Source organism: Lipomyces tetrasporus (genome assembly GCF_029532465.1).
Source record: "Lipomyces tetrasporus strain NRRL Y-64009 chromosome Unknown POJ06scaffold_4, whole genome shotgun sequence".
Classification (NCBI taxonomy): Eukaryota; Fungi; Ascomycota; class Lipomycetes; order Lipomycetales; family Lipomycetaceae; genus Lipomyces; species Lipomyces tetrasporus.
Window position 1 is genome coordinate 1,912,326 of NW_026611599.1, and position 13,059 is coordinate 1,925,384.

General features: G+C 46.4%; 4 protein-coding genes across 4 annotated transcripts; 3 read left to right on the forward strand and 1 right to left on the reverse strand.

The window, feature by feature from the left end:
• Positions 1-784: 784 nt before the first annotated feature.
• On the forward strand, positions 785-2,736 carry POJ06DRAFT_251926 (general substrate transporter). Its single transcript, XM_056187466.1, has 3 exons — positions 785-1,210; positions 1,269-1,982; positions 2,041-2,736. The coding sequence occupies exons 1-3, from the start codon at positions 1,024-1,026 to the stop codon at positions 2,694-2,696; spliced, it is 1,557 nt and encodes a 518-aa protein (XP_056045053.1). The 5' UTR covers positions 785-1,023; the 3' UTR covers positions 2,697-2,736.
• A 1,664-nt stretch (positions 2,737-4,400) lies between these two features.
• POJ06DRAFT_267751 (porphobilinogen deaminase, dipyromethane cofactor binding domain-containing protein) lies at positions 4,401-5,504 on the forward strand (the record flags this gene model as incomplete). Its single annotated transcript, XM_056189260.1, has 4 exons — positions 4,401-4,617; positions 4,666-4,722; positions 4,777-4,933; positions 4,997-5,504. The coding sequence occupies 4 exons, from the start codon at positions 4,401-4,403 to the stop codon at positions 5,502-5,504; spliced, it is 939 nt and encodes a 312-aa protein (XP_056045054.1).
• Positions 5,505-5,920: 416 nt separating this feature from the next.
• POJ06DRAFT_99333 (acid phosphatase) lies at positions 5,921-7,633 on the reverse strand. Its single transcript, XM_056191886.1, has 6 exons — positions 7,221-7,633; positions 7,145-7,166; positions 6,791-7,092; positions 6,631-6,739; positions 6,413-6,583; positions 5,921-6,361 (listed from the first exon to the last, which is right to left on the reverse strand). The coding sequence occupies exons 1-6, from the start codon at positions 7,409-7,411 to the stop codon at positions 5,990-5,992; spliced, it is 1,167 nt and encodes a 388-aa protein (XP_056045055.1). The 5' UTR covers positions 7,412-7,633; the 3' UTR covers positions 5,921-5,989.
• Positions 7,634-8,986: 1,353 nt separating this feature from the next.
• Positions 8,987-10,311, forward strand: POJ06DRAFT_99376 (Metallo-dependent phosphatase-like protein). Its single transcript, XM_056191889.1, has 3 exons — positions 8,987-9,170; positions 9,228-9,429; positions 9,490-10,311. Exons 1-3 carry the CDS (start codon positions 9,119-9,121, stop codon positions 10,145-10,147), a joined length of 912 nt encoding a protein of 303 aa, XP_056045056.1. The 5' UTR covers positions 8,987-9,118; the 3' UTR covers positions 10,148-10,311.
• Positions 10,312-13,059: the final 2,748 nt, after the last annotated feature.

A 13,059-nucleotide genomic window follows, 5' to 3' on the forward strand; every position in this document is an offset into this window, starting at 1 on the left:
GCCACAGAGAGGAATTTGGTCAGTTATTTGAGCCAAAATTTCTTTCAATTCTTTGGCAGGTGGTCATAGACTTATTTCCTATTTTCAGTACAATGGAGATACGTCCAGTCCACTAGCTAGCTATGGGTAGATTTTGGGTAGCTTTTCGGCTCAATAATGATGCGCTTCCCACCGGCCGGATGGTGCGGCATCTCCGGCCGGAATCGATGCAGACGACCGGGATGTCCAGTCAAGGATGGAAACGGACCCGCGCATCAGAAAGGCGGCAGCGAGCGAAACCTTAACGAATCGAACTTGAATGTGATGCCGCATGCACCGCAGCAACATTCATTGATAACCGCAGTTGAGACTGATTCGTCACTTCAAATTTGACGTCAGGTTTGGCTGTCTAGGGAACTGACGAAATCAAGCAGGGCTCGGGATATCGTAGTGACTTCAACTGCCGGGGAGTATAAGCGAGTTCTAGTTAGGTGACGGGACGTGAAGTTGTGTCATAGTGGGGGATGGCATACCATGCCAAGAGAAACTAGCCGAAAATTTGGCCGAGATATGAGTTACCAACGTTTGCAGCCGAAACTAACTAAGTTTCTGGGGGGTATTTGCCCAAGTCCACCCTCACTCAGTTAGTCCTTAGCGCAAACAGGAATGGCCACAAAAGTCTCGGAGCGGCTCAGTTTTCACTCCGCGCCGCCCCGCAGATTTTCGGGCCCAAGGTCGCAGCCCGAAAATCTCGCCGTCGAAACCCCGCCATACGCATTTGCACTTTGCTAAATCTGGCCTTTCTAACGATTCGAAGGACGTTGTCCCGCTAAGCGGAGACCGACCAGAGAATCATGCAGCTACTGACAGTTTGTCAACCTCTATAAATGAATGATTGTGCTCCATCTGTGTTCTCAGGATGCCTTGCTCTGAACTATCTATATAAGCGATCCCTGCCAGACAGTTTTCTGTTACGGACTTCCTCTGCGCTCGAACGAAGACAAACCTTGTAACTAGTCTGTCGTTTTATCTTCTCTGTCCACTATGGTCGGTGTCGTCACGAGCTCGGGTGGTGATGGCTACAAGGGTCTGAGCAACAACACCAACGACAATTGGATTAAAGACAAAGGACTCCGCCGTCTCAATTTAGGGATTGCGTTAATGTATGCATCCGCTGCAGCTAATGGGTTCGATGGCAGTCTGATGAATGGCTTACTTGCGTTACCTGAATGTTTGTTCGCCTCTGATCGTCTAATTCGATTTGCCAATGATCCTAACTCTGACGTTAGTTAGCAAAAATCTGGGTGATGTCAACGCCAATATCCTGGGTCTTATTATTGCTGGGATTTCGCTTGGTGGTACACCGAGCTTTATTCCTGCGTCTTACTTTGCTGATCACTTTGGGCGAAGGGCATGCATTGGTATCGGCTCTCTCATCATGGTGTGCGCTGCCATCATACAAGCTGCCACCCATGGACGTTGGGCATTCTTAGGTACCCGCCTTATGATGGGGATTGGCTTGGCGTTTGCGCAGACAGCTGCTCCACCTTTGACTACCGAGATTGCACATCCGCGACACCGTGGAGCCGTTACAGCCATTTTCCAAGCCATATGGCACTGGGGCGCGATTGTTTCTGCCGCCACCACTCTGGGGACCCTATATGTATACAACACCTGGTCCTGGCGTGTCCCATGCCTGCTGCAAGCTTTATTTCCTGCCATTCAGCTGGTAGGTCTTATCATCGTCCCGGAAAGTCCTCGTTGGCTCGTTTCAAAAGGACGCAATGAAGAAGCGCTCCAAGTCCTGGCCCGTTATCATGCTAATGGAGACGCCGATGATAGCCTGGTTCAGTTCGAGTTCAACGAAATTTGTGAGGCAATTGAGATAGAAAAATTGCTGAACCATGGGACTGGCTGGCTGTCTTTTATTTCAACCAAAGGCGCCCGTCGTCGTCTGGCAATCTGTGTTTTGGTAGGATTCATGATTCAGTGGGCAGGAAACGGTACGTCCCTAACTCTGAAGAGCAGCTAATAACAAGAACATTAATTTATGCAATCAAGGCATTGTTTCATACTACCTCGCTCCTATCCTCAAATCTGTCGGCGTCACAGATCCAACCCAGCAAGCCGGCATCAACCTTGGCCTGCAGGTTTGGAACGCAATCTGTGCAGCTGGCGGAGCCCTAGCCGCTGAGAAGTACGGCCGGCGGCCTCTGTGGTTGATCTCAACAGTGCTTATGCTCATCTTTTTCGTCATCGTTACCGCCCTTTCTGCCACTTTCGCCGAGAAGCAAATCAAAGCCGCTGGAAGTGCTGTCGTGGCGTTCCTCTTCCTCTTTTTTGGATCCTACGACATTGCATACACACCACTTTCGATTGCCTATCCTGTGGAAATCCTTCCGTTCCATCTGCGCGCAAAGGGTCTTTCACTCAATCTAACTGTCGTCTTCGCGACCGGATTTTTCAACCAATATGTCAATCCTATTGCGTTGGAGGCAATCGCGTGGAAGTTCTACTTGGTATATGTCGGGTGTCTATTTTCGTTTATATTTATTATCTACTTTCTTTTCCCAGAGACTAAAGGGCGAACACTGGAAGAAATTGCCATGGTCTTCGATGGCGCTGAGGCCGCGACAGATGTTCATTACAATTTGCAGACCGTTAGTGGTGGCAAAAACATGTTTCCGCTTAAGCCTGAGGCAGAGCAAGTTGCATAATGTATATTGTTCTTTGACAATTTGATAGCGTATAATGTGTTCTCTATTACGCATGCTCTATGTTCGCGGTAAAGCAACCGTAAAGTGCATCTCGATGTCATAGTGACTCGACGTCCATGAAGATGGGCTGAGCTCTAATCTTTATTAACTAACTGAGCAGCCATGCGCGCTTTCACATTTCATCGTCTGTTACTTGAGACTCTAGGTGTTTTTGCTAACGTGCAAGGCCTTAGGTTCATTACATCATTTGCCGCTGTTCTTATTTGAAAGAAGATAGATTTTGGGATATAAATTTGAGCGCCGTCGCCAGTTTCTGAGTTCAAAGAATCGAAGAAGATTGAGGAACGACATTTTCTATGAACCGGCCAATAGCAATCTATGCCCATTAATGTCTATCTTGGCATTAAGTACGTACACACCAGTAAACTCATTTATTTACATCTTTGTCTATAAGATCCAAGGGCTGAATTACGCAATACTGCCGTAAACCCAAAGCTCATTTATCATGACTTTAACCACATAATCCTCTTCCAAATTTCTGCCAGCAAAAAGGAAGGTTGCAATCAGCCGCATCTCTGCATTGGGATATCTAAGCAGTTGCTTGAACTTATGCTTCAAAGCCCCTCTGCAAGAATGAACCCCACTCCGGACATCCGCATCTGTCCCGAAGACAATTTTCTTGCAGTAACCCAATCCGTACTACGGATCAAACGACTGCGCCAATTGACAGTAGTAGCGTATAACGCTAAATTGCGGCCTTCGATTACGTTCTGGAACTATTCACACCTTTCCAATAGGCGTTTTAGACAGGGGGTCCTCAGTCTAAGTTTACCCATGCAATCTTGAGAAAAGCTCTGCCTCCATCCGCTTCGCTGCGTCCGGATTGTGGTTATTCTTATCCGACTTTTCTGCACTACTCATTGTCGTATTCGACTATTGGTTACGGAAGTCTTATTCGTATTCGATTCGTAGTTATTCAGTATGGATGGGTTCTCAGTATCTCGAAGCAGGTTGCTCGTTTAGCGCGGAGACTATGAGGCGCTGGTGTTTCTGCGAGATATATCTAAATCTGAGGATGCTAGTATTTAGGAATTTGCGAATAACTACGAATAACTCAATGTCCGACTCAATGCAAATTTTATTCGCAGGGCTGTAGGAAGATAGGCGGATTTGGCGGATACAGATGGCGGATACAAATCCGGAAAATTTGGCGGATATCCGCATCCGCCACAGCCCTGTTTATTCGTACGAATATTATGAGCCAATCTCAATTTAACTTATTCGTATTCGACTTGCAAATATTGTACGAAAGTGTGCACCCCTACCCTAAACAGTGAACTAGTTTCAATGGAACTTCCGAACATATGTGTGACCCAGCTAAGTTTAAGTTATTCGAGGGAGTGAACTCGACTTTTCTAGTGACCTTGCAGTTTTTGTCCAAGTCTGAAGGGCCAATGGACTTGCGTATCACTGACTGTAGGTGACTGGTGAGGCGGGTCAAGGCGGTCACAAATTGCACAATCCGTTGAGTCACGAACTTTAAGCAAGGTACAAGTTTTCTGGGCTTGCGCACCAACTCTATCGCTCACAAGTTTTGCCTCAGTCGAAGAAATACCCTTCAGGCTTCACTTTTCGCCCCAGCAGGCTGTTCACGGCAATACGGCAATGTCTAGGAAAATAAGAATTGCTTCCAGAGCCTCAAAGATGGCTGTTGCTCAAAGTGAGATAGTGGCAGCATCTCTGATAGAGCATTTCCCAGACTACGAGTGTGAGATAGTTACAAAAACTTCCTTGGCCGATAATTTTCAGGATAAGCCATTGTATGCATTTGGAGGGAAGCCGGTGTGGACTTCAGAACTTGAAGAGCTACTAGGATCTACTGGAGCTGAATCTGTCGATATGATCGTGCACTCGCTTAAGGGTATGACAAGAATAGAGCATTGTTACGGGCTTCAGCTAATCGAAACAGATGTACCCACAAATCTTCCGATCGAATTCAAGATTGGCGCTGTTCTAGGAAAATCAGGTAAATTGTACTTTTTATTAATATTGACTGATCCAAACCCATTGTTATCCTTAGACCGTCGAGATGCGCTAGTTGTACGATCGGGACTGCCATATAAGTCGTTGTCGGAGTTGCCGCCAGATAGCGTTATTGGGACCTCGTCTGTTCGGAGAACGGCACAGTTACGTCGTAGGTTCCCACACCTTCAAATCAAAGTTATACGAGGAAATGAGTGAGTGTGCGGCGGGCAGATTCAGTGGCTTAGGCTGTTTTCGTCTGACTTAAGCGCTTTTAGCAATACAAGATTAGCTAAACTGGACGATCCAGAGCAGGGCTATACTTGCCTGATTCTCGCAGCTGCTGGGCTGCTGCGGCTTGATTTAGGAGATAGAATTACAGAATACCTTTCGTTTCCGCATTTCCTATATGCGGTTGGCCAAGGCGCTCTGGGTGTCGAGATAAGGAAGAATGACGAATTCGCGCAAAGCCTCTTAGACAAAATCAAGGACGTTCCAACCACTCTTGTATGCACAGCAGAAAGGAGTCTGATGAGAAAACTTGAAGGTGGCTGTTCTATTCCTCTCGGTGTTGAGTCCATTATTTCTCGTGATGGTGTCGTTACAATTGAGGCCTGCGTTACTAGCATCGATGGGAAAGAGGCGGCGACAGGCAGATTGACAAGAACAGTTAAGACTGAAGAAGAGGCGGAAACTTTTGGTGAGGACCTTGCTCAATCGCTGATGTCTCATGGGGCTGGTACAATTCTTGAGAAGATCAACGAATTCAAGCTCGGTCAGCCCTGAAGTAATCGCTGGTTTTCGTAACGCGTGGACTAGTTGACTAGTGCAAATACATGCTGACTACCGCAAGACATAAAGAATGCTGACCGATGTAATGTTTGTAGTAGCACAAGCTACTTTAATACAGAGTAATGGTCACATTTAGAAGAGGTTTAGAGAGTTGTGTGATCAGCGAGCGGGCGCTTGAAGGCAGTGAAAGACTTTCGGGGACTCACACATATGTATTGTCATCAAAGAAAGGAAAAGTAATGTACGCTCGAAAGAAAATACAACTAAAAGTGACGATGTCCTCAACCAAAACAGCACATCAGCCCGGAAAACAAATTAATAAAGACTCAAGACTTATATGATTAACTGCCACATTTTATGTCAATGAAGACTTATCAATTATATCTATTCACTCCATCAATGATTTCGTCACCTTGACTGCAGCGTTTCTAGTAGCGACTAAAATGAGCAGCAGGATTGATTGGCATTACAGCAACATATCAATTATATGGCAATGCTGAATCGGCGATATAAGGAGGCTGCTCATTAGATCCACCCCAGGTATTCTTCACCGATTGCAATACGTTTCCCGTTGTGATTGGGACAGGAAGTGGGGCCCAGGTCTTGGAGTTCAAGTATCCAGGAATGGAGCTGTTCGCATAAAAGCCAGTGGTATTGACCTCTTTATTATGGAAGCCGGTAGCTTTCGCGACGAGTTGGAAGACATTGGCACCGACATCATTTCGCCCGAGGCTAGGGAGACCCCAATTCCGAGAGACAGTGGAGATACAGGAATAATGAGTATAGAAAGTATCGTCAGATGTTCCACGGAGATGAGTGGGAATGGCACCGCCGAGCAGGATGCTAAAGACCTAGACCAACGTTAGATGCGGTAAAACAGGAGCGAGAAATGACAGATGTACCCGGTTGCCAATCGACTTCGTCCCATTTTCATCAAAAGTCAAAAGTATAAGAGTGCCCGTGGTGAAATATTCGTTCATGAGCAACGGCTGCAGGAAATCGAGCGACCACTTTCCGGCGAAGGTGATCCCGGTGTCGTGACCATCATTAGTCATATTTGGTGTCATGAAGGACTTCAAACCTGTTAGTTGCAAAGCGCAATATAAGAAAGGAATAGTACCCATTGAGGAAGTTTATGATGGTGCAAGTCATTGGCGAAAGACGTAAAATTTTTGATGTTAGAGAGACGGCTCTCGCTACTGGCAATCGAGTCATAAATCACCAAAGGACTTTCTCTCATCAGTTTTGTACATCATCTATGGAAAAGGACGTCGACTAACTTGTGCTTCCGTACGTAATCGCTGGCAAAAGTCTGCTGATTGGAATAGTTGAATCCTTGGAAACCGGCATACGGTAAATCTTCCTGGTATTCTGCCCAGGAGATATGCTTTGTGGCGAGAAGATCAATCACAGTAGAGACATTGGCCGGGACGCGCTCAAAATTATCGCTGTTAAGGCCAAAGTAGTCACCACCGACCGCAGCGATATAGTTGGGCTCCGAAGGATGCGTAGATGCCCAGTAGTTCGTGAGCGTGATGCCCTGCTTGGCCAGTGCTTGAAGATTGGGATCGGCAGCCGCTTTCTATTCTTGCGTTAGCCGGAGAACTAGTGGATGAATAGTTAAGGGATCTTACGGTGTAGTCGGTGTTCTCCAGCCTGGTAGAGCGTCAGACGAATAATGCGGTCGATATAAGAACGCACACTACATACCAGATCTGAATAAACCGATTGAACGCAGCACCCTTAACGCTACTGGTCAATTCGCCGACGGGGGCAGTGGCAGCAGCTTCTTGAATTGCCGTTAAAGACGGCTCAATTGTCGAAAAAGTGATGGGAGTTTGAGCTGCGACGCTCGAGGCGAGCACAATGCAAAGAGCGAAGGAGATCATCTGACGCATCATTTTATAAGACCACTATGGTGCTTGGACAACTTTCGATTCCGAAGACATGAGAATCGTCTGATACCGCCCTTTTAAATAACAGTCATGGGTATCGGGGCCCAGTGTGACACAATATCTTCCGTTGCCATGTAATTTGGCATGTAATCTTTTGACGACCACGCCAATCCACTGGACAAACGCCAAATGGCACCTCGGAGTCCGTTGCAGTTGCACGGGGTCAGCATCCCTCGAAAGCATTGGCCTGCAGCGAGTACTGGAGAGATTAAAAGTTCATTTCGAGAGGTAAGGGTTGTTTGTCCGCATCCAGCCCTTATTATTACTGAGGGATTTTAATTCTTTACTTTATTGTCATGTGGTTTCTTTTTTTTTTGCACCCATTGGAGACTCACTCATTAATCTGATACATTTTGTAAACGATCAACTAAAGTCCGGTGGTCGGTGTACCATTTCACCAAACCTAAACAAGGAATGTTTAAGGAATGCTATTGTATGACGTTTGAGTAAGTGAGCGGAGAGCAAGCACATACGCTGAGCGCCAGTGGCGCTTCCCGGCCTTTACAAGCTTGTCTGACTTGCAGATCAGACCCTTCCCTAGGCTCGGCTAACGAGCGTTGCCGTGTCGCGCAAGCCACCCGAGTAACTTAAGCGAGCACAGGAGGTTGTTGACGCACCTTGCCTGGAAGAGCATTCGCACGGCTAACCCTGCGAATCTCACAGCACGTTCTGCAGACCGCCGCCAGCGCCGAAAGGTACATTCGTTGCAGATACCAAACCTTGAATTCCTCTGTACCCCGAGCTTGAGATACAGGACCATACTGGATATCACCCTATCTAAACGAGAAACCTTGAGCTAATGTTGTTATGCCACCTGATATCAAAGGATCTACGTGACAACATTAGTGACAATAGTGTTTGCATCTACGCCATAATTTCAGTTTCTTGGAAATGGGACAGCAATCGTGAAAGTCAAGGCACTACGAGGGGAACCCTGATGCCAAGGAGCTGTGCAACGTCCAAACTTTGGCACCAATTCTTTTGAGATTTTGTTCTTGATTTGGACGAATGAAGAGGCTATCGTCGCGCATGGGAAATGATCTCTCCGTTAGTCAGTATTGCGCCTAGCACTCCTGACTGTCCCTGGGGCTTTTCTATTGGCCCCATGTCTCAAGGAAACACCAGCGCCACAGGCTGCAAGTCTATGTAAGACTTGCTTAATTTTGGTGCATTACGATAGCTCCTGGGCAGAATTCGGAGCGGGGCAAACCTAAAATCTGAAATTTGAAACCAAACTTTGTCGGCCGTTCAAGGCATGAGAGAGGAAGTAGTAACTACCCTTTAACTCTAAAGGTATCCGGAGGAGAGTTCTTACTAAAACTCCGATTGGATTTACGATTTTGGCTGCGCAGTCCTGGTAAATACCTCAGATGGAGATCAAATATCCCGTCTGCACCGTGCTTTATCTAGCCAAAAGGACATGAGCGCCCACATGAAGTCAGTCTTAAGTCTCATTGGCGCCAGTTTGCATGAAGTCAAGGCGCGGGTTGGTTATTGGACAGCAAATTCGAACCTTGGAACGCGTGCTATACATCTCGGTGCTTATAGGAGGAACTCACTCCATAACACAACAACTATAAAACATATGGCTCGGCATGCATTTCGTTATCGTCACTGCAGAACTAGAGCTCTATTTATCAATAAGCTAAGAGTATGAAGGGCACATTGGGCAGTATCTTGTTGTTGTCGCTAGTTTTTCCGCTAGGTAAGCATTGCGCTTCAGCAGATTCCAATTCGAGCTGTCGATAGCTAATTTAAATAGCTTTGGCGGTCACGGACATGCGCGGGTTGCTAAAACGTGATGGGTTTAAGCCATTTCGCTTCTGTCAGTTGGGTGACATCCAGATTGGATTCGGCCTAGATGGATGGCAGAACGATACTCAGCGGATGCACCTGGCAGCTCAGCAAGTAAATGGACAGGATTTTGATTTCTGTATTGCTGTTGGTGATTTGACGAATGATCGGTTAGTAAATTTTTATTTGTAACTTTGTCGGAGGAGGAATGTTGCTTATTTTTTTCACAGGTTCAGCTACGAAATACAAGCGTTCCAGGATACATTCCCAGAATTTAAAACCAAAGTCCATCTCTTGCCCGGCAACCACGACATCAGCAGTGTCGCTACACTCAAAGAGTTCATTGCCGACTATAATGTCAGCGACCACAGTGCTTTCTCTCACAATGGCTATCGATTCATTATGTTGAACTCGGTCACTTTGATCAGCAACTTGACCGAGTTCGCGCCCTATACTAGTGCCGAGTGGAAGTGGTTCGAACATCAACTAGTGTCGGCGGCCGACAACGATGAAGAAATAATTGTATCGCACCACCATCTTCCGTTCGAGTTCACAGAGGACGAAGCGGACTCGTACTGGACATTCCCCAATCGAGTTCGAGGGAAATACTTGGACTTAATTAAAAAGTATAACGTTCATCATATTATGGTTGGTCATCGACATGAAACGAAAAACATCTACGCTACGGACAACTCATTCACGATTTACGTCGTAGCTGGCACAGCCAGGTTTTTTGACGACAATGGTTTCGGTATAAATTATTTTGATGTATCATCTGGCAATTCTGCGACGGGAGTTAGCCAGCAATACGTTCATCTCCAGGGCGTTTCACTCATGAAAAGGTCTCCTGGATTGCCCAACGGCTGCCCAGATATCTTTGCTCATTGACGGATGGGTTTCATGGAGATATTTGTGAAAATGGGAGGAAGTTAGGCGGAGAGTTAAATGAGTTAAATTGGTTTTTCTCGCTTTTTTTTTTCCAATGTTCTCAAGGGCAATCTTGAAGGTGAAATGAATGCGGCTGTAGTTATGGGTGCGGCTTTAGTGCGTTGCCTTATTTCTTTCCTTTCGTATTCATTTAACAGATTGTGCCCAATGCGTAGTTACTGCAAAATCTGGCTTATTGGCTTTGCAAATGCTTCGACATTGCCACGCAATACTTAGTTGATTAGTTGATTTAATGTGGTTTGTAGAAACAATAAAGTGAGTCATCTCTTACATTGATCTAAGTACAACTCCGTCTAATCGGCTGATTGTCAGTTTGAGACTACATATAAAACCTCTTATCTCCCTTCGAGAGTATTGCTTGCGGCTGTCAGATTGCGTTGTGGTGGGATATTCGGATGAAGAACATGAATAATGTGCCACGAAAGACGCTAAATTTAATTTAATATTTTCGATAGGGCCCCTACGGTCCTCCCTGCATTCTGCGGTCATAAAACATCAAATGCAATCTTAGACTATCGTTAGTTGTATAGTTATTACCAGACCAATAGGTTTATGAGCTTACAAATCTGTTGGGCCAAATGACATTTATGTGCTCAGGTATTCCAAATTGACCCCCCTAAGGCAGTATTGGCCTGTTGGTCTTTCAGTCTTATCGAGATCGTGTACAGGCGACCCGTCACCCTTGGAGCGATCGTTGGAATTCACCGGTACCGGAGATAAAGGACCTTCAAACTTTAAGTGAGATCGGCACGCTTCTGTTCATATGCTTCTCAATTTACCCCGCAGTCCTTAATGAAGCTTGGACAGTCAGCCAACTATCATTCGCATCAAGTTCTGTGACGTAATTAACTGTCACCTTATTGCGAACTGAGAGCATAGCGGCACGGAATACATTTATTCACTATCTAAATGTAGAGTATTAGAGTATACAGTTGTCATTCCAACGCAGGAGCCGAGTAGTCTGCCCCTGGATTTGTGTTGTTGGGCGATAGTCATGGCCATGAATCGGGGAGCCATGAGGGGACTTCTGCCATAGCAATGAGCCGTATGTCTGGAGGCAAACAGCCGATCATTGCTCAGAGTGGGCGATGCACCATACAAATGAAGGAGCAACAAGGAGCACTATATACAAAAGCGCGATTTTGCCAAAACAAATTACACCGTCGGAATCCCTGACGTTTTCTAGAAATTTGGACGAGTTTTGGTGATGTTGAGAGGGTTAGGGTTCTTCCAGGGAGCCCAAGAGCGTCCACAACCAGAAGTCCAGGAAGCGACTATTGAGCGACGAGCAACCGATGGCGAGAGTACAAGGAGCGCTCGAGGCAGTCAAGCGCGTCTCACGCGCCCGATTAACAGGAGCAACGCATCAAATGCACTTTCACATGCGCCGCGCAGCGCGGGTATGGTTGGATATGGGCTGTGCGCTGGAAGGTTGATGCTCTGGCAAATTGCACCGCCTTGTGATGCTATATACATATGTTAGCAATGCTCGTCAACGGCGTCCAGGCAATACCGGCAGCCTACACTTGTCGTGGTCGGTCTGACGCAAGTGGACAAAGCGGACAACTTGCCGTCTCGAAACCAGTGAACATGGGCTATGGCGGTCGCTAGTCCTTTCCTCGGGAGTGAGCAAAGGTATCAAGGCGCGCGGACCCTAGCCCTGTTTTACCATCGTCATTCTTAGGAGTTCGAGTCTGGTGGAGCTGTTGCTAGCGATGATGAAGAGGAGACAAGAATTTTTAGCTGGTACTCTCCTGGTGCTTTCGAATCCCATATTTACCACAACTGAATCTAGTTTCGGTTCGAATGGCTCCTCCAAGAAACGCTCTCATTGTTGTTTCTTCTACACATGCGGTACTCTATCCCGCAGGCAAAGAGACAGCTACGAGTTTATCCAATACTACGCTGCTGACACCTAATTGTATGAGTAACGGGATCGGGAAGCTAACCGATGGCCCAAGCGAGCCGATTGCAAAAACCCACCATCAGCTTTATTTCTCTACATAGCAACCCACAGCGACGATATATAACATCATAATAAATGAAAATTTATTCTGCATCCCGTTTGCATGTACGTGAGGTATGTCCGCTTTGGTTGCAACGGCTACACCGTCTGATAGTACGTGTTTCTTCTACGGCTGTCTTACCGTTGTCGTCCCGTTGGACCACTTCTTCATGATGTGGTGTACGACGTTGCCCTTCTTCTCCAGTCAAAATATTATTAGAAGCAATAAATGATCTTTTCGTTTGGCGCTTTTTCGTTTGGCGTTCTACAGTGCCCTGCATTTGTGTAAGTTGATCAGTTAAAATCGCGGCCTGGTATAGTGCTAGTTCCGCGCACTTCTTTATCTGATCAATTGCGACATGCGTTTGACTTCGAGGGCTTACTCTGCTTAAATATTTTTTAATTTTCTCTGATTGACGTTGTAGTTGAATTATAGTCTTCGGCGTGTCAGGTACCCATGTCTCTTGAGATCCTTGTGGCTGACTGCTCTCCGGACTAGGTGTGTGAAGCAAAGTGAAAGGTTACCCAATACCCTACTTGGATCATACGGAACTAGCCCTGTAGCTCTAAATCCACTCCGAATATTTGAAGCAGATAATGCTTCTCGTCGGGCGATTTGATATAGACGTAGAAAATCCAACTTGTCGATGTGATTTGTACCAGCCCTCGTACTCTGAATATCGCTAAACCAAGGTGTTTGGAACACCTTGCCTTGAAAGATAACCATAGGTGGTAAATTCCATCCAGAGGAATTGAGGGGCTTCAACAACAGTGACCCACTCACGATTCCCTGGCTGCTTCAGAAACGCCCTCCCCTCTCTTTCCGCAGAGGTGACAATCTTTGCAG

Excerpts from the sequence above, each read along its gene's own strand:
- POJ06DRAFT_251926 (XM_056187466.1), top strand. The coding sequence starts at position 1,024 with ATGGTCGGTGTCGTCACGAGCTCGGGTGGTGATGGCTACAAGGGTCTG. Across the intron at positions 1,211-1,268 it reads CTTACTTGCGTTACCTGAAT|TTAGCAAAAATCTGGGTGAT; the intron begins GTTTGTTCGCCT and ends CTCTGACGTTAG. Across the intron at positions 1,983-2,040 it reads GATTCAGTGGGCAGGAAACG|GCATTGTTTCATACTACCTC; the intron begins GTACGTCCCTAA and ends TATGCAATCAAG.
- POJ06DRAFT_99333 (XM_056191886.1), bottom strand. The coding sequence starts at position 7,411 with ATGATGCGTCAGATGATCTCCTTCGCTCTTTGCATTGTGCTCGCCTCG. Across the intron at positions 7,093-7,144 it reads TGGAGAACACCGACTACACC|AAAGCGGCTGCCGATCCCAA; the intron begins GTAAGATCCCTT and ends ACGCAAGAATAG. Across the intron at positions 6,584-6,630 it reads ATCATAAACTTCCTCAATGG|TCCTTCATGACACCAAATAT; the intron begins GTACTATTCCTT and ends ACAGGTTTGAAG.
- POJ06DRAFT_99376 (XM_056191889.1), top strand. The coding sequence starts at position 9,119 with ATGAAGGGCACATTGGGCAGTATCTTGTTGTTGTCGCTAGTTTTTCCG. Across the intron at positions 9,171-9,227 it reads GTCGCTAGTTTTTCCGCTAG|CTTTGGCGGTCACGGACATG; the intron begins GTAAGCATTGCG and ends TAATTTAAATAG. Across the intron at positions 9,430-9,489 it reads GGTGATTTGACGAATGATCG|GTTCAGCTACGAAATACAAG; the intron begins GTTAGTAAATTT and ends TTTTTTTCACAG.